The 20,941-nt window shown below is 42.7% G+C and overlaps 1 protein-coding gene across 2 annotated transcripts in view; it reads right to left on the bottom strand.

The window, feature by feature from the left end:
• Positions 1-20,941, bottom strand: part of WWOX (WW domain containing oxidoreductase) — a 572,066-nt gene that overhangs the window by 129,548 nt on the left and 421,577 nt on the right. Inside the window, exon 9 of one of the 2 annotated variants that reach the window (XM_088672015.1) lies at positions 15,887-16,435. The exons of the other annotated variant lie outside the window; for it this stretch is intronic. Coding sequence (XP_088528141.1) covers positions 16,403-16,435 — 33 coding nt within the window. The 3' untranslated portion in view covers positions 15,887-16,402. Of the gene's footprint in view, positions 1-15,886; positions 16,436-20,941 lie in introns of those variants that run through there. 2 annotated transcript variants of the gene reach the window in all.

Here is a 20,941-nt window from a genome sequence, read left to right as displayed (position 1 = left end):
ATCTGTATTTCTGGTGCCCTCAATGCTTCTATGGCTTATGAGGTACACACACTATGGTCTATACTATGAAGGGAAAACATAAGATACAACACACAGATACCTTTCCCTGATCCTTCTAATCCTGGCTCTAAAATTTAGGGTCAAATTAGATGTCATATAAATCCCACAAATTCTTTTAATGTGTACATTTTTGTTATGTAAAGACTGTGGGCAATAGAAAAGGGAAGCTTACATCTTTTCCTCTTTGCCATGGTCCTGTCATGGGAAACCAGCCTCCACTGGTGCACTTCAGTTGTTGGGGTTGCATTGCATTGCATTGACAGTTTCATATTGCTGTTAAATAGCAGGGAGGATAAGATAGAAGCCTGTGGGACATCTGAGTCAGAGTCTGTCTGCATCACCCTCTAGGGAGGACAGGACCACTGTAAAACCAAGCCAAGCGGCTCAGGTAGATACCATGGTCCAGCAGAACCAATGGGGATTGACTCTCCTACTTGTCCTGGGTAGATTATCTTCCAGAGTGATTAGGTTTCAGGGTGAGTCCCAAAACTCATCCAGAAGATAAATTTGAGTCTAGATCATCAATGTCACAAAGAAATCCCTGGAGTTGGGTCGTCATCACATCATCACCTTGCCCATTTGAGATTTGACTGGCAGCTACTTGGCACAGTGGGATTTAAATAAGGCTGCCTCTGCTCTCAAGTAGGGATGGGGGATAAATCTGATTCACTTTGTATTTAAAGGTGAACCCACTAAATTCACACTTTCCTAAACACTAGGCAAACTGAAACATAGCTGTCCTTCAAAATGTGCACTTCTTTGAATGTTGCAGTGCAGTTCTCCAGCAAAAATGCATAAACTGGAGTAAAGTGTGCATAACAATGCATTCATTAGTGAAAATATCATATGAAACATTGCTTTAGAGTAAACTTAGATGAAGTGTACATTAGGGGAAATTCCATGCAAATATGCATATTAAGATCATGCTAAAATACTGATGAAATTTCATGAGGACCCTTGTTATTGTTTTTTTTAAAGAAAAGAAAGAAAATTGATGTGGAAATTTGGAAACTGATGTGGAAACTGAACTTAAGAGTAGAAGACTGTGACACAAAACTGACATACTCAGCCATTCTTACTCTCAAATCCTGGCTGCCTTTCTAACTCATTTCTGTTTTGCAGTGGTCATACAGTGTAACCCTCTGTATCTTAAGCCAAGCCACATTCGAGTCATTTTGCTGACATATTGCTATTATTAGCCTTATCCTTTACCTGACATGTGCCTTTTTGCTCTAGAACTCCTTTAGTTGTGCTTCCTTAACATGGAACCCAACACCACCACTCTGTTGCAACTTCCAGACCACTTTTAGATGAGCTTCTAACTCTTAGACAGGCTTGTCTTGAAGCAGCTTCACCTGTGCAACATATTAAGCTGGCTTTTGGGACAACTCTTCCCCGTCTTTTAATCATTTCCTGAGTATGTACTTGGTCAAAACAAGCACCCCAGTTCAGTTGTCTTCACAAACATTTATCAATCTGACATGGTAAGGCTGGGCCCCTCTTATTATCCTTTTGCAACCTGCACAGCTGGCCTCAAAAACTCTTGTTTCCAATTATACCCACAGATAATGTTGGGTAAATTCAGCTTCTCAGTATTAGCTTGGCCTAAGCTTGATCCCATTTGACTAATTTCCTGAATCTTAGCAGGATGCTTAAGGAAGCCATTACCTTGCAAGACTGAGGAAACCTGGGCATTTTTGTTATTTGAATTTGGCCTGCAAAAGATATTCATCAATTCTGCCATGAATTAGAAGTTTGTGGCTAACAGACTTACTCATTAACTGTACTCACCAATCATGTATCATTTCACTGCCTAAAATACTAGCGGCTGGAATTCATTAAGCCTCCCTTTGTAAGTGATCATGTGTCTCCTCTCCACTAAACACTGCCCATCTGATAATTGCCTAAACCAAAACAATGAAATCTGGGACTTCCTATTTTATAGGCATATGCCATTTTGAAGCTATCTGCATGTTTATTAAACCAGAGGGAATGCTGTTTCTGTAGTATTGCTGCTGTGATCGCCACATTGTTCCTTGATCAACACTTTATGGCCAGCAGGATTCTTTGTTTATTTTTTTAAGGGAGTAGAAGCGGGTGTCTTTAAAGCTCAGTTTATTTCAATAAAAGATGTTAATGTAATCTGGTTTCTACTTTTGCTGTTCTGTTAAGAATGAAACAACTACCACTGTGATAATATTAACGACAAGAATAGAGCCACTCACCCTGGACAGCTTGTGAGTAAGACAACACCAAATATACAAATATCGAAGCTAAAATCAACAAAAAATATCAAGAGAAAGCAGCAGCAACACTTTCATCCAGGGCCGTCTCAAGCAGGTCGGGCGCCCTGGCGCTGAGGCGCTGAGATCACTCCGGCGCCCCCGCCCTCGCAGCGCGGCTTCGTCGTGCAGCGCCCCCTCCCCTGCCGGCCTGGCGCCCTGGCGCCCCGCGCCACTGGGACTACACCTAGAGCCGGGCCTGCTTTCATCACATCAGATACTTCATAAAACAGGCTGCATTTAAAACACAATAACATAACCTGGGTAAATAAAAAGGTATATACTTGGTGTTTGAGAGACCACAGAAAAGGTGCCAGGTGACCCTCTCCAGTGAAGATATCAAAGAGCTGCAAGACCTCTCACTGGCAGCCACTCACTTCACTTGTCAGGGGCATTCAGAGATCAGGGAACTCTGAAGAGGATATTATGGTCCAGGTAGTAATATACTGGGGTGGCAGGGAGAACTTCTAAGTAACTTTGTCACCATGTTTTTTGGGTTTATATTTCAGATGGAGATTTATGGATTGACACAGCAGCTTTTCAGGAAACCTTTAACCATTTTAAACAAAATGTTCTGGCCCCCTTAGCTTGCTACTAGGTAAAGGTCAAGGTCCAGTTGTGACCAACTCTGGGGTTGCGCGCTCATCTCACATTATTGGCCGAGGGAGCCGGCGTACAGCTTCCGGGTCATGTGGCCAGCATGACTAAGCCGCTTCTAGCAAACCAGAGCAGCACACGGAAACGCTGTTTACCTTCCCACTGTAGCGGTACCTATTTATCTACTTGCACTTTGACATGTTTTCGAACTGCTAGGTTGGCAGGAGCAGGGACCAAACAACGGGAGCTCACCCTGTCATGGGGATTCGAACCGCTGACCTTCTGATCAGCAAGCCCTGGGCTCTGTGGTTTAACCCACAGCACCACCTGCGTCCCAGTTTGCTACTAGACTTGTACTAAAGCGCTGTTCGCAGAAAGTGCATCTACCTTCATTCTCTTTCTTCTCAGAACAGCATGCGGTAAGTCCCTGGTTGTTGTCTGTTGCCTGGTATTGTCACTGGTGTCAACCCAGGGACCTTGCCTGGTGGAGGACTCCAATGAGGATGAGATACTTCTTCAGAGGGAGAACTGCCAGTGCACAGCTCAGCCATCACCCTCTGACTCAGAGGTTGCCCCTCTCACCTGTGATACCTCTTTCTCTCCAGCCTCATGGAAGCCCCAAACTACAAAAAAGGTGAGGGCCCTATAAACAGCCAGCCCCTCCAGAGAGGTGGTGCCTACTACACTTAAGGCCTAGGTTCTTGTTCCCAGCAGCAGGGACCTTTGGAGCTGTGCAAGGTCTTATACATTCTCTGCTTGATATGGGCTCTTCACTGGACCTTGCATCCTTTCCCTTCAAGAACTGGACAGTCTGCTCAATTCCTTCTGCTTCTTTAAACTGTTTCATATCACTGAACTCTGAAATCATATTAAATATGTACAGCATGGTGATGCGGTGTCATGATAGCATAGCATGTGGAAACAGCATCACAGAAAAACTGTCAAACACAAAGGGTGAAAGAAATAAAAGTGAAATTTGGGGTGAGCGACTTGGTCAGGCAAGTGGGTAAAAAGGAACCAGAATGATGACAGAGATATTTTGACATAGCCTTAGATGAATTCCTCATGGAAATCCACCACTGACCTTGTGCCATGACACAAAGGGATGAAATCAAGAAAGTCTGAATGGCAAGGGGTATTTATATTGGGATGGGGTGGCCAATCTAAAATAACAGGGTGTGAGGATGCTCAGTGTTGTCCTTGAGGCACACAATACTTATCACTCTGAAAAAAAGCACTAAAAACAGTGACCAGGAGAGGAAAGGGGTGGAGAGAAAGCAGATCAAATCAGAAAGCAGCAAAAGCTTTGAAGAATTTGTTTAGGTTTAATTCCACAAATTTGTGGGTGACGGTAATAATGGTCTTTATAGGCCAAGTGGTTTAGAGAGTCATGAAAATTGAAAACATACCAAAACTAATGCTTTGCGAAAACAGTTGGTAAAATGTTTTCAGCTTGTGAATTACAGTGGTCTTTTGCTTCTGATAATGAGTGGCAATTGCATCCTAATGCTATTCCATTGATTTCTATTCCAGTTCAGCTCCCATGCTGGGTTCAGCCTGGGTATCAAAATACAACTATCAGCTCACCATAGGAACAGCTTTGTGTAGAACCTGCTAGCTTTTTAAAGAAGAATTTTAATGGCTCTAAAAAGACAAATATGTTTCTATTATTGACACCCCCCCAAAAAAACCCCAACAACTGTGAATAGGATATTATATGCAAGCAAAAGACCTTACTGTATTTATTTTTAGACCATCACAGTCTGAAAGCTTAGGACAGTAAAATACTTTACACAGATTAATTGGTGGATGTGCAGTATCCTACTCTTGTGAATCCATGAAAGGGCATGGAGTCAGGAATGTGGCCTGGGGAGAAAGCATGACCTAGTAATAATCACAAGAACATGGTGATGGGCTGCCTTTGGTTTCTAGGTGAGGTTCCCCATCCCTGAAGTATAGATCTTATTCTAATTTAGATATAGTATAGATCTTATTCTAATTTACAGCAGGGCAAGGGAGCTAAAACAACTGGCAAGAAGGTGGGGCCAGAGAAGCTCATGTAAAATAGGGTTAGCTAACCTGTGGTCCTTCAGATTTTGGCCTTCAACTCTTGCCTGCCCCAGCTAATATGTCCCATGATCAGGGATGATGTAGGTTTTAGAGCAGCAACATCTAGAGAGCCACAAGTTAGCAACCCCAAATATAAAAGCAATTTTAGCTGAAGTCCAAATCTTTTAGAGGCTGTTGTTGTTAGCTGAAGTGAAATGTCAAAGCAACCCTTTCCTCTAGGATAGACATTTGTCCTACTTTACACTGAACAGTGTAAAAGCTGCCTAATCCATGTTTGGTTTAAAAATAAAGACTAATCAGAAGAAAGAATAGGTGGTCCTTCAAATTGCCCACCAATAGTTAGCACTTTAACAGCAGACTGACAAGATTCCCCCACTAAGAGATGTATTGGGTGGTTGTCAATACTAATTCTACTCAGAGTAGGCCTATTTAAGTTACTCAGAGGCAGATTTAGGGCAGCATGACCAGTTCTGCCACACTGGTCACCGAAACTAGGGGGTGCCATAGGGCATCACAACTATGACGTAGTGAATTGAGCAGTATGTGAGGCGAGAGGTGGGGGTGCCAAATTTTGGGCTCGCACAGGGCGCCACTGAAATTTGAAAGACCAAAGTTTGCCCCTGAGTTTATGTGCATGACTAACTTAGGTTCATTAATCTCAATGGGTATACTCTGAGTAGGACTTAGTTGGCTGCAACCTATTGTATGAATTCACAGTAATGATCACTAAACTTGCATCCATACATATTAACAACACAGGCAAATGTAAAGCAAATCAACGTCCTCTTCTTTGGTGGTGCATTTCCTCTTTTACCGTAGTTGCCCTACTGTTGTCCCTCTCATCAAAGCCTTTTGACTTCCAGCTTGGAAGGTTGAGTAAACTGGAGAGAACACAACAGCTTTTATAATATTCCTACTTCCTTAATGCAAGTTACAAATGCATGAAGCACACCTTATAAAGCTGGTCCAAAGCGCTCTAGGATTAACTCCATTTGCATAACTCTAAATTTAATGTAGTACTTCCCTTCACTAAATTGCACTTATTTGATGAAATACAAAATCCTTTAAAAGGGTTTCCTACCCTAAACCAATTTGTGAAGTTGGATTGTGTGTGTGTGTGTTTTTTAAAAAAAGTATTCTATACAACATTAAAGAAATTAAAGTGATAGGCGCATAATTAGATTAATTATTCATATCTTCCAAGTCTCTAATTCTAATATATAACAAAAAGATTAAATATCCACTCAAAGGATTAAGCAAAAAGTCAAGCAGCAGCAACACATCTACTTTACCTTGCTGTGCAAATTGGGAAAACTAATTAATCTCAAGTTTCGCTCCAAAAATGAATTAGATATTCGTTCACACTCAACTTGGGGCACTGAACAGACATTCCAATGATGGCATGCAGTGAGAACCCAGTTCCTCCCTGTTCCTGAGACACACACACATATATTACAATAGCCCCAATTCTACTGAAGAAAATTTAAGTCTCAGGTTCAATTTACAAACTGAAAGCCTACCGACTTTCTTGTTATAACTATGAAGAAACGTACAATTCGATAAACATCCCTGGATACTTTCATTCTGTAAAAGCTGCAGTGAATGTCCACTTTAATTTTGTCCAGCTTCATTTTGCAAAAACCTGCAGAGAAGGAGCATTTTCCTGCTTTTCATATGTCCACAAACAAATGCTTGACCATCGCATTTTGGTGGCAGCTAACTAGGAAAAAAGAGAACATTTGAAACAGATGTAAAGGAGAAGTCACATGCCATTGTAACCCCTCTCCAGGCCCCAGCTTTGAGACACAGCAAACAGCAGAACAAGAGAGGTGTCTTCTTGGCCAAGAGGTCCTAAGGCTACCAGATGTAAAGAGATGGCGCTTGACTTCCTTCTCAGTCAGGAAGCTGATTCACAAGATGGCTCACATGCTGCATCACATGTTCAGATGCTGCCTTTACATTTGCCTTGGGTCACCAGTGGTCAGTGGATGGGTCTGAGCCACCATTTTAATTTCCTAGAATTTCCCTGACTGCACTACATTAAGATGGCAGCTCAAATTCAGCTGCCCTGCCCTGATCAAATTCAGCTGCCCTGCCTTGTACCATCTAACTTGGTATTGTCTACACTGACAACAGCAACTCTCGAGTTTCAGACAGAGAATATTCTCACCCTTAGCAGATGTCAGGGATTGAACCCAGGACCTTCAGCAGGCCAAGCAATTGCTCTACCACTGAGCTATAGCCCTTCCCCACAGGGCTGTTGCAACTGTCCCCCCCATATCTGTAAGGGCCCTCTGGTAGAGGATGGGACCCACCAGAGGACACTTGCAAAACTGCATTCTGACATCCCCACCTGATTTCTAATGGGCAATAGTTTTTGCTCACTTTGCATTCTTAAAGAATAATAGTTGTAAAAGAGGTATACTTTGTGGCTGCTACAAATTGTATGGAGGGGGCAAGAAGAGAGGGGGGGAAAGAGGGGTGTAACCAGGGGGGTAGCGAGGGAGGGGTGGGGGGCGGGCCGCCCCAGCTCCAGTCTGGTAGGGGCAGCGCGGGTGCAGTGCCGCCGGCCCCTGGCCTGCCCCTGGCCTCCTCTGGCTGAGCATGCCGCTGCCCTCGCCGCCAGCGGCAGCCAAGCACGACGGCCACCGCCCTCACGCACCACCGCAGAGGGACTGCGTATGTGTGGACATGTGCAGTCCGTCCTGGCGCGTGCGTCGTGACGTCACAACGCATGCGTCAGGCCGCGTTGTGGCATCATGACACACACACCGGGGTGGACTGCATATGTGCCGCCCCGGGCAGCCAAGCGGTACCGTTCACCACTGAGTGTAACATTATTCCAAACTGCAGAAGGGCTGTGTCAGTTGCTGTAAAGACAGCTGAAAGTTTAGAAAAATAAAGGGGGAGAACCTAGATGGAAAATAAAGTAAATTAATAAGCAGTAGATGCTTTAGAGTGTAATTATCAGAAAGAAAACACTTTGTTTAGCATACTTTATGTTAATGGAGGGCTAGTATGGCCCACTGTGCATAATTTAGCTGAACCATTGTTACAACATTTTAATACTTATATAGATATATATATGATTACAGCTACAAGGAAAAAAAAGACCAAAGCACAAGAGAGATCATAATAAGCACACGTGAACTCTGAAGGCCTAATTACATCACGGGGGAGGGTGAACAGTTACTGCTGATTCAAGCAGAAAATTGGGGTAATTTGTAAACAGGTAGAGCTCCTTTGCAGGTGCACCAGCATGCGTGTGGGAGCGAGGTGGAGATCCTGGAGCAAAAGGCTACCATCCGCCTTAGAAACACCGTATTACACTCCCTTACACTTTAAGCCAGGAGTCCCACATAAAAGCAAGGCAAATGATACCTCCATATCCTCTCATTTAAGAAAACCATGGAGCTGATTTTTTTCCCCTCCCAAATACTTTGACTGCAGTTCAGATTAATCAGATTTATTCATTTCAAGTTTCTGATTCTGGTTCAGAAACTTGATGGTGGATAGTTTGGTAACCAGTTTGGCAAGAGAGTTTGTCCCCTAACAAAGGATACGAGAAAGAGAAGGTTGGTCCTGTGTGAAATTTCCACTCACCCATACAGGGGTTCAAGTAGGGAATGCTAGACTCTAGAATTATGCTGCTCATTTTTGGAGGTTCACTTTCTTCCAAATGTGGAAAACCGGCCCTGTTGTGTTTGGGGGTCCTGTGGCCCATTCTGCTTAGTAGGACTTCTGCCCGAAGCTCCTGCCTTGATGGCACCAGTCCCTTCCTTTACCTTTTTGCATTCCCCCACTCAAGTGGAGCCAGGACACCTTGGATGCAGGGCAAGTTGGAGTAGGTATTAATTACAATGGGGGAGGGGACTTCAGCACAGAGGAGCAGCTTTTGGTAGCAAGTCTATATTTTGGGAACTGGTCATTTTGCCCAATGAAATAACTTGATTTCTGCCGACCAGAGCTGTGCACCAATGACCTCTCAAATTTTAACGTCCTATTTCTAGAAACTAAGGAAATGGGGAAATGAATTTCTCCCAATTTTTCACAGGAGATGGGGCTTCACCATCCGCAGTGGAAATAGCACAGCTTCTCCCCCCCCCTCCTCTTTTTGTGTTGTTGTTGTTGCTCTGCTGCTACTGTCTCTCCAAATGGTCGCAGCAGCAAATCTTTTTGCATCTTTCACAATGTGGCAGAACGACTCAGTAACATACTGTGGCTTTGTGGGATGGGTGGTGGGAACAACAACCCTCAACCCTCCCCCCCCATGCCAAATGGTGGTGAAAGTTATGTAAAGTGGCCTTCTTTTTCTGGTGGGTGGTTGAGAAAATTGGGGGGGGAAAATCTGGCAGTTTCTCAGGCACATTTCTTCTGATAAATTTCTGCTCAGCTCTACCGCCAACAGTTTCTTAAAGCCCCTACACAAGTTCTCTGATTCATCCAGTGTGGACACTGCAGATCAGCTGCGAGTGACATCCAATTCAGCCTAGGCTAGCCCTGGCCCCATATGAATGTCACAGATCAACGAGCAATTTCAGCTCAGCACCAGCCCATGGCGAACCAACTGTATGGAAATAGCTCAATTTCGGAAAACATCTCGAAGCAAACACTTTCTGCTATCTGGTGGAAAATGTTAGAGATATGTGGGGACACACACAAACACTTATTTTTAATCTGTACTGGTATAAACACAGGCTCACCCTCAGTAACCGGAAGCCATTATTTTCATAGGAAAATAACTGTGACTGGAAGTGATCACTCACAAGAACGTGTGTCATCATCTGATAAAAAGGTGCTCCACCACATTAGTATATGAGGAAGGTCATGTATGGAAAGAAGGGAGGCTGTGGAGGAGGGAATGTACCTACATGAATTGCCCATTCATTATTTATGGCCATAAAGATTTGGTGCCCTGGAATCAGCGACATTAAAAGCTATTTTAATTTGAGCTATAATTCTTTTTTGTGCTTTCAGCAATTGACAGCATCTCAGATAAACATTCATTTGGGACTGCCAGATTAAAGAAGGGGTGGGTGGGGAGGAAGGAAGGAAAACAAAACTGATGGTATCTTACTTCCCCCTCCACTCAAATTCTTGCTGGACGATTCTTGCTCAATGCTCTGCCCACTTAAACAGCATGTGTATGATTAACTGCAGATGTATTCAGCAGCTTGCATATGTGGTTAATTTGCTTTGAATTTCCACGCTGTATTATAACACTAATGATCACTAATAACAGACAAACCCACAGTTTATTGAGTAAGTAATTGGAGACATTATTATTTTCACCATCCGAAAGGGGATCAGGCCGACCAATTCAAGCTGGCCAATACGATAAATAATGTGTAAATCAATCTCAGAAACAGCATGCTCCGCTTCTTTGCAAAACGATAGAGATTGATTGGCAGAGAGAGGGGGGCATACTTGCTGCTATTTCTAGGAAATAAAGTCAATAAAAGTCCATGTTCAAGAAGCAAAAGGTCAGGAGTGGAAGACAGTTTGATCCTGCTGCAAAACAGATTTTGCCACCTCAGTACATGGAAGTCACATGGCCTTGCACTTATGCTCTAATGGGGAAAGCTTGTGGCAATGGACACTGTCAGCATCTACTCCCAATTGTCCCTACAAATAGAAACAGTATCTCTCCCCCTGCCCTTCTTTGTTGTTGTTTAGTCGTTTAGTCGTGTCCGACTCTTCGTGACCCCATGGACCATAGCACGCCAGGCACTCCTGTCTTGCACTGCCTCTATCCCTGGCAAATTATTATCCCCTTTTCTTCCCTAACTTTTTGCCAATGGGATATGCCATGTTAAAATGTTGCTAGCTGTTGCTGAAACTGTAGTTTATCAAGGTTCAGCTTCCTCCCCAGGGACTCTTGAAGTTAAATCTATGAATCAGAGATGAATGCCTCCCGTCTCTAATGCACATGCACAAAAATATTTGATGCTGCAAGTCAGAATTGTCATTCATCAAGGGTTTAGCTTGCTCCCCATTATCTCTAGACGTTAACTAGCTTAGTGGATCAGATACATCAGAGGAGGAAAAGCCTGGGGCCCCCTAGTTCAGCGGGCCCCAAACTTAGGCCCGGGGGCCAGATGCAGCCCAATTGCCTTCTAAATCTGGTCCACGGACGGTCCGGGAATCAGCGTGTTTTTACATGAATAGAATGTGTCCTTTTATTTAAAATGCATCTCTGGGTTATTTGTGGGGCATAGGAATTCATTCATTTTTTTTCCTTCAAAATATAGTCCGGCCCCCCACAAAGTCTGAGGGATAGTGGACTGACCCCCTGCTGAAAAAGTTTGCTGACCCCTGCCCTAGATGGTGCTGGATGTTAGCTCCCATCATCCCTGACCATTGACCATGTTGGCTGGGGCTGGCTGGAGTCCACCAAAAACTGGAGGACTGCAGGTTCCCAGCCCCTAAAATATATCTTGTCTATAGCTGACAAGTAGATCAATGCCTGCACATGAACACTAAAGCATTGAGAAGCACAGAGCCTGTCATTTCACACACACTAGCTCCTGAGTTATACTTTGAACCGCTGACTGTAGGACAGTTATGTATTTCCGAAATTATCTTTAATAAAAGAACAGATGCCCTATTGGCTTTTTCATTAATGAGGGATGGTGTAAAGCAATAGAGTAGATGGTAAACAGCCTTTTTAAGGGGGGGGGGAGAGAAGTCTCCAGTATGTAGGGTTGCCACATTTCAAAAAGTGAAAATCACATTCTGGCTGTTTTTAGAAAATTCCGCCTGGATGCTATTTTTGACAGACAAATCCCAGCTATGTCTGGGAAAATCTGGATGTATGGCAGTCCGACCAGAATGAGAGTTGAGAAAATTCAAACACAAATCTCCTTTTGTCTTTAGATGTTGAAGGGTGTGTCAGGATCCACCCAATTCAAATCAGCAGGATCTACTCACTCCACTGGAGCCTTTTGTGAAGAGCCATTGAAAGGTGTGGAGTGAAGATGGATGGATTATTTAATCCTGCCAAATCTCAGGGGATCTCTTCCACCAGCACCTGTGACCGTCCGTTCTTCCTTCTCTAACATGGCTGTCTGACCCAGTGGCACTTGTGTCTAAATCTCAGTTATAGCTTGGCTCTTATCCAGCTGAATTTGACCAGTGGGGGCTTTAAGACAAATGACCTATAATGCTCCATTGTCTTGTGATAATTCATTATGAAGGAAAATGAATAAATATATCATTTAAGAATATGGGTGATATTCAATGAAGTTTTATTCAGAGTAAAAGGTAAAGGGACCCCTGACCATTAGGTCCAGTCATGACAGACTCTGGGGTTGTGGCGCTCATCTCGCGTTATTGGCCAAGGGAGCCAGCGTATAGCTTCAAGGTCATGTGGGCAGCATGACAAAGCCGCTTCTGGCGAACCAGAGTAGCGCACGGAAACACCTTCTCACTGTAGCAGTACCTATTTATCTACTTGCACTTGGGACGTGCTTTCGAACTGCTAGGTTGGCAGGAGCTGGGACCGAGCAACGGGAGCTCACCCCGTCGCAGGGATTTGAACCGCCAACCTTCTGATCGGCAAGCCCTAGGCTCTGTGCAAATTAATGAGGATGACCAAGTTAGGTCCATTCATCCCTCAGTATCTACTCTGAACAAATCTTAGCTAAATATCACTTCTGGATTTTATGTGAACTTTCACATGTTTCTAATGAGCATGTTTTCATGGGGTAACAGTTGGGTGTAATAATAATAATAATAATAATAATAATAATAATAATAATAATAATAATAATAATATATTATTTATAACCCACCCATCTGGCTGTGTTTCCCCAGCTACTCTGGGCTGCTTCCAACAGAAAAATACAATACAATAATCTATTAAACATTAAAAGCCTCCCTAAACAGGGCTGCCTTCAAATGTCTTCTAAAAATCTGGTAAAAGGCTCCATAGATAGAAACAGAAGCAGAAGGGATTCGCCCAGAAGATACAAGAAGTTGTGGGTTATTCCCTGGTATATCTTCTAAGGAAAATTGGATGAGAGGGCATGGTGATTTCCATTCTCTTATAAAGGAAGCCTTTCTCTGATGGTAGAAGCTGTTGCTGTCAGCAGAAATGAACCTTAATCTTTATTCACAGTGTTTCTTCTGACAAAGGTCAATTTAACAGCAGCAGCTTTTATCTTCAAACATATTTCTTGGCATATATGTTGTGAGAAATATTTCGCACCTTGTAAACTTCTAGACAGCTCTCATGAGCCTGTGATGAGGATTCATGAACTGCACAAAACTGGCATCCATGAGATAATCTGAATCAGTATATGGCTTCTGGCAGTTCTGTCACCTGGCATGGACTTAATGCAACGCCACAGGAATATATTGTTATATTTATTCATAACATGTTCAAAAGAATGAAAATCTGTATCTTAAAAATGCTACCTCTCTGGAATCTATCAATTATATTATTTCCTTTCAAGGATTTAGCACACATGATTCCTTTAGTCTACTAACTTCTCTTGAACCAAGCACACAGTTTCAGAATCATCTGAGATGTTCCAAATCTATATCTGAACCCTATTCCCTTTTGAAAATAATAATAATAATAATAATAATAATAATAATAATAATAATAATAATTTAAGTATTTACACTGTTCTTATCTGTAAACATAGGCTCGGAGAATTCAGCTGGATTGAACAAGGCAATCTGTTTCATCAGTGGTGAAACCACAAACTCTTCTAAAGCATCCACAAACGGGCTCTGACTTGCTCCACACACTGAGGGGCCACAGTCACATGATGACACTGGGCATGCCCTGCGTGAGGGGAGGACGCACAGAGGGTTATATTTGGGCTTGCTCATCCCAGCTGCTGTCCAGCTCTTGGGCTGCTGTGTGGAGGCTGGGGTTGGGATGTGCAGAGGGTGCCCGGTGGCAGTAGGCGGTGGTGGCAGTCCCCTCAAAAATATAGGGGGAGCTGAAGCCCCCTCTGCCCCTTATACCTGGCACAGCTGTCCACAAATGTTGGTTGTTCAACAACACAAAGCTAAGTTCAACTAGTCTAAGAATGTAAGAAAAATTATCATCAAGACTCTATTCTGTCTCCAAAGCCCCTGCACAAGTCTGCCTGACAAGACTTATGCGTTCTTAATATTTATCTTATGATGGAATGTATTATGTTTATATCCCACAAGTTAACCACGATTAGCTCCCAAAGCAGCTTACTATAAAAACATGCAAAAAAGTACGGAATTATTTGGGATACATTGGTGTCCCTTCCATAGCGGTTGGTGATATACTCTAGATTCTTTGTGGGTCCAGCCGTAAGTTCTGCTAGAGCACAGGGTCTGAGGAGAGGCTTCTGCTGAGAGGAAGCCAGAAAGTGACTTGGGGGAGGAGTTAGCAGCCAGCAGCCATTCTATTTAGCTGATTGCAGCCTCTGAGAGCATGAAGAAGAAGAAGAAGAAGAAGAAGAAGAAGAAGAAGAAGAAGAAGAAGAAGAAGAAGAAGAAGAAGAAGAGGAGGAGGAGGAGGAGGAGGAGGAGGAGGAGGAGGAGGAGGAGGAGGAGTTGGAGTTTGGATTTGATATCCTGCTTTATCACTACCCGAAGGAGTCTCAAAGCGGCTAACATTCTCCTTTCCCTTCCTCCCCCACAACAAACACCCTGTCATAGCTGCCAAGTTATCCCTTTTTTACAGGGATTTTCCCTTATGCTGAATAGGCTTCCTCGCGAGAAAAGCGAAAACTTGGCAGCTATGCACCCTGTGAGGTGGGTGGGGCTGAGAGACTTCAGAGAAGTGTGACTAGCCCAAGGTCACCTAGCAGCTGCATGTGGAGGAGCGGAGACACGAACCCGGTTCCCCAGATTAGGAGTGTACCGCTCTTAACCACTACACCACACTGGCATGAAAACAGGACTTGTAAACAGGGGGGTTTGCAAGTGCATTTTGAGGGGAGGCCTGGAGTGCCTCTGTGTATGTAGGGCCAAGAGTCATCAATGGCATAGCTGCCAAGTTTTCCCTTTTCTCGCGAGGAAGCCTATTCAGCATAAGGGAAAATCCCTTTAAAAAAGGGATAACTTGGCAGCTATGGTCAATGGCGAAGGAGCTGCTGTCTATCACCAGCTGCCACATGGAAAAGATCATAATGATTTTATATGTTGATGTTGTTCATTGTGGTTTTAAAGAGTGGGCTTAGAAGCACCTTGGAATTATTTGTATCCTTTAATAAATGGAGAGAGAGAGGCCAGGTATCACCTGGGCCCAGGCCTGAGTGTATACTTAGCAGAAAACCTGAATCTGCCTTTGAGTAATAAGTGAAAGAGCAGCCATGCTCATGCAGGGAGGTAGAAATCAAGGCTTTGCACAGTCATGCATCAGGGTTAACAACCTCCCTCTACAAGCTCACAGGCAGAAATGACCACACACAAAGGGGTTATCACTTTGGGAAGACCAGTCTCAAATGACTCTTTGCCACTTGGCTCAGGCTTAATTGAAAAAAGCTTAGTGCACTAATTAATTCAAGCTTGGCTTGGCCATCCTTAAAAACACACACACAAAAAAAACCAGGGCCCACATCCAGGAAGCTAATATCAGCAGTATAATTTTAATGCTACTAAATAATCCCTTTATGGCAGGTAACATAGTGCTATTAGACTTGAAAAATGGAATTAAAATTAACTGGTGTTTTTTTTAGTAATGCAAGGATATTAGAATTAGAGTTGAGAAGGTCATTTATTATATTTTGCAGGACAGATAATTAAAATATCACTTTCTTTAACAGCAAGAGGCCCAATGTACAAGGTACATCTGTCAACATTTCTTCCTTCCTTCCTTCCTTCCTTCCTTCCTTCCTTCCTTTCTTTCTTTCTTCCTTTCTTTCTTTCTTTCTTTCTTTCTTTCTTTCTTTCTTTCTTTCTTTCTTTCTTTCTTTCTTTCTTTTGGATTTGTACAGGAGATATCAGAACTTAAATGCCTCTCTGAATTTCACTGCTAAAGAGCCTGGTTGACATACCCTATCAGACATATCACATGATGTGTCAACGTGTAAGTAATGCAAGAGTACAGGGAGAGCTCTCTTTCAGAATGATGTTTCAATATCTAATCAAAATTTATTGTGGTGGATGGAAGCTAGAAAAAATAATAAAGAGGGTTGGGCATCAGCAAACAGAAAGACTGCTGTTATTTCATATTAATTACCTTTTTTGGTTAAGTGGGAGACACACACATATATATTTTTTGGGGGGGAGGGAGGACATCTCTCTGAAATATCTGATAAAATTGCCTCTCTCATATCGACCTTCCCAAGCATTAAGATCTACAGGGGAGGCCCTGCGGCCAAATCTGGGTCAAAGAGCAGTAACACATTGGAGGATCTTTTCTGTGTAAGAGGTGTGAAATTCATCTTTAGATGTTCTCAATTGAGTCCAACAATTGAAGCTGGATGCTTCTGTTAAATGGACAAATAAAGCAACTAGTTAGAAGTTAGTTCCAAAATGTATACAATGCAATACAATAAATCACCATTGTTTCTTGATGCTTCTCTTCAGCACCATGTAATGGTGCCAGTTGTAAGTCATCAACCTGTAGTTACAAGTCATAGACCTTCCCCACTCAACAAATTATACTCATACTAATTCATTTTTGGATTTTGATGTATGAGAAGCTAATTCTGGGTGTAAGCATTTTGTCGTAAAACTCACAATGATTTGGATATTTAAGCTTGTAATGAAAGTTTGAGAGCACATATTAGAGAATTGAGAGTTGTTAGCACATGCCTTGAGCCTTTCAGAATTATAGAAAGCACACAGTGGGTATATTGATTGTGAACTTTCTGTGATCAATGCATTTTAATTTAACCAGTGTACAGTGTCTACAACTACTCTCTAACCCCCTAACAATTACATATGCAACACAGGTACAAGATCAACTAAATGTTCACAAAATGCCCCAGTTGCCTATTTTTTAGGGTTGCTTTTTTCCCCAAACTGAAATGGCAAACGTTATTCAGAATACTGAAAACTGTCCACTCTCCCAGGAAATCGAAAAGGGTATTTTATATATATATATATATATATACAGATTTGGCCTTCTTCTTTTGCAAAATGGCAAAAGTACAGTAGTGTGCATAGTTAGCTGGCACAGATTCAGCTCCTTTGTGGTGAAGTCTGCAGAGGCGTCTTAACCTGTCACAGCTAATGGGTTTTGCTGTGGACGCCAAAGCATAACATGTTGAGAGCATTTGAAGGAGGGGGGCATTAGAAATATCTAAAGTGTTGGCAGTCTCAACGGCTTGGAGGGAAAAAAGCAGCTACGTTTAACTGTTTTTCAGAAGCTCTACAAACACTGGAGAGTATCAAATCTAATGAAGTAGTAATGAAGTAACTGGGGTGGGGAGAGAAAGAATTGTAAAAAAAAAGTTTTCCTAAGTAATACAAAATCATTACAATGTCCTGCCAGATATGCATTTTTTAAAATGAGAGTTGTAATAACGGAAAATTAGATTCCATTACTTATTCATAGGCTTCTGGTTAATGCTGATCTCCATATAGAGCGATCCACTTTTATAAATAGCATCTTTGCAAGTGGTGCTGCTTTTGCGGGGAGGGCAAGCCAATGTCCAAAATATTGACTGGCTTTGTCAACAGGAAGTTCTCTTTCCCCACATCTACAAAAGAAAGCAGGAAATAAGGTTTGTTTGCTTGTATCAACAAACATGGCAAAGAAATTACATTGAATTGGCAAAAAGCCCAACCTTTCATCTTCAACTTTCTCCACTTGGGGGCCTAACTTTAAAAGGGAAAGGGAAAGGGAAAGGGAAAGGGAAAGGGACCCCTGACAATTAAGTCGAGTTGCGAACGACTCTGGGGTTGCGGTGCTCATCTCGTTTGAAATGGCCAAGGGAGCCAGCGTTTGTCCGCTTCCACAGACAGTTATTCTGGGTCATGTGGCCAGGATGATTCAGCTGCTTCTGGCAAAACCAGAGCAGTGCACGGAAATGCCGTTTACCTTCCCACCGGAGCGGTACCTATTTATCTACTTGCACTTTGACGTGCTTTCGAACTGCTAGGTTGGCAGGAGCTGGGACCGAGTAACAGGAGCTCACCCCATCACAGGGATTCGAACCGCCGACCTTCCGATTGGCAAGCCCAAGAGGCTCAGTGGTTTAGTAAAGGTAAAGGTAAAGGGACCCCTGACCATTAGGTCCAGTCGTGACTGACTCTGGGGTTGCGGGCTCATCTCGCATTATTGGCCGAGGGAGCCGGCGTATAGCTTCCAGGTCATGTGGCCAGCATGACAAAGCCGCTTCTGGCAAACCAGAGCAGCACATGGAAACGCCGTTTACCTTCCCGCTGTAGCGGTTCCTATTTATCTACTTGCATTTTAATGTGCTTTCGAACTGCTAGGTTGGCAGTGGTTTAGACCACAGCACAAATTAACTTTAGATGCAATTAAAACCGGGACCCACTTAATTTTTTAACCACGCATGCCCAGCTTCCTGTTCTTCTGTCTTTTCCACTTCTATCTCAATCTCCTTCTTTCTTCACTTGAACAACTATCCTTTTTTTAAAAAAAAAAAAAACTTCCAAAATGATAGCGATATCAGCTTGTTGCAGTAAAAAAACACCACCACCATGATTTCCTTATTCTCCTTGTCTTCCACACAGAAGGAAACTAAGAAACTGCCTTATACCGAGTCAGACCATTCAATTTTAAGCTCTATATTATATACTCTGGCAGGCTGCTCCAGGGTTTCAAGCAGGAGTTTCCCCATCTCTACCTGGAGACATGAAGGATTGAACCTGGGATCTTCTGCATGCAAGGTAAGCTAAGGTCCTTACGCTGATCATAATCATGTGAAGGAGGGAAACATAGCCATGCCTGTTGCCCTCAACCACAACACATTGTTGGCACATCTGTGAAGGGAGTCTGGACTATACACATAAGTTCCCCTGTCAACATGTGCATGTCCACATCATGGGAGAAACCTATACATGATACATGAAGAGTAGGCCCATACTAATGCCACCTCAACATGTGGGTGTACGGAACAATAATCTCCACATTCCCAGCTTTCATTTAAAAACAAAAGAGTAATTTTTTAAAGCATACTATTTTCCTCATGTGTTTTGTGAGGAGGTTGCCTGCTCCAACATTTCAGTTCTTTTGGACTTTATTTATCTGGACTTTGTCCTTTGACCTCCCCCCCCCCCCCGCACAGTGGTCCTTCGACTTACAAATTTAATCCATTTTGAACGGACCTTCGTAAATCAAAAAAATCTTAAGTAGAAGCCAATGGAGGGAAAATATTTAAAAATTTGTAAGTCAAAAAAATCCTATCTAAACTGCATCCAAAATGGCGGATGGAGCTCTGTTCGTAACTCAAAACATTCGTTTGTCGAGTTATTCGTAAGTCGAGGTACCACTGTAGTGGTTAAGAACAGTAGACTCGTAATCTGGGGGACCGGGTTCAAGTCTCCGCTCCTCCACATGCAGCTGCTGGGTGACCTTGGGCTAGTCACACTTCTTTGAAGTCTCTCAGCCCCACCCACCTCACAGGGTGTCTGTTGTGGGGGAGGAAGGGAAAGGAGAATGTTAGCCGCTTTGAGACTCCTTCGGGTACTGATAAAGCGGGATATCAAATCCAAACTCTTCTTCTAATTTGGCTATTCTGCCCCTTCACCAACATAGATGTAAAAGGTTCTTAGTTAAGTACACAAAAATACATAATGCTTATGCAATAATACTACAGTATGTTGCTTTGCTGTTGTTTTCCTAAACACACACGTAAATGTTGGTGTTGCTAAAGGTGTCATTCACTTTAGGTTTGGCTGTGACCCAGTTGTGGGTCCTGATCCAACACTTGAAGACCATTTCCAAAATGATCGTTTCCAAAATGATCGTTTAAAAGTATTTACTTTTAAACTCAGAAACTAGTCATTGCAGTGTCTGACTTTTCCTTTTCCTTTCTTAAATGCAAAAGAAGAAAACAGTATTTGATGAACAAAAAGCGTTATGCTTAAGGGATAGGTAGAAGATCTATAAATGGAATTCATAACTGAGATTCTTGAAAAGCTTTCACAGTAAATATATAAGAAACAAAATCTTGGTGAAGAAGCAGATTACAGTATAAATGCCTACATGCTGAAAGGCCACATGACATTTTTCCAAGATTCCCCAATGTAATATTGACAGAAAAGTACAGCATTATTACTTAGAAACAGTATTTGTGTTTTCTTTCTTTAATGGAAACTTTTATTCTCCCATTGATTGCATTAACATAATTTGAATTATTGGAAAACATTTACAGTATTCGTTTTTGACATGGGGCAGCTTGTAGGTAAAAAGAGATGGAAGCATCCTAGCCAAGTGGGGTTCTCCTCCTCTCTCATATCCTATTGGAGGGAGGAATATGCCTTCATCTCAAGATCTGGGATTCATGCAACTCTTAGCTAGGGTGTTGCAAGGTAGCTGAAATTAACCCATCACAATAAGCAATATTTAGCTGTGTAGCTTGCCCATCAGAGTCTGCTATCATACAAGGGGTTTATTGTGTTAGTTTAACTAATTATAAGGCTAGCGCTTCTGACCCTTTTCCTGACATTCCTTTCACACTGCACATGCCTGTTCCATCACATCTCTACTGCTATATCACCATGTTGTAGTAAATGATATTCATACATGTCATTCCTCCATACTGCCCTTCTCCCTCTACCTTCTGCCATTCTTCTAGGCTTTACCTTTTCAGCATGACTTTCTGTGCTGAATTACTGGCATGTTTTCTCATCAGGCAAAAACGAAAAAAGGTGTGAGCCTTGAAATGGGCAGGGAGCACAGTACACGCTAGTATGGTGCCTTGTGGCTCATCACGTGATCGGCTGTGGCATGCATGCATGCATACAAACTGGGGAAATCGCTGCACAAAACTTGTGATTTTTCACAGAAAAAGGACATA

Source organism: Zootoca vivipara, chromosome 6, assembly GCF_965207765.1.
Source record: "Zootoca vivipara chromosome 6, rZooViv2.hap1.1, whole genome shotgun sequence".
Classification (NCBI taxonomy): domain Eukaryota; kingdom Metazoa; phylum Chordata; class Lepidosauria; order Squamata; family Lacertidae; genus Zootoca; species Zootoca vivipara.
This window is presented reverse-complemented; position numbering and strand designations above follow the sequence as displayed.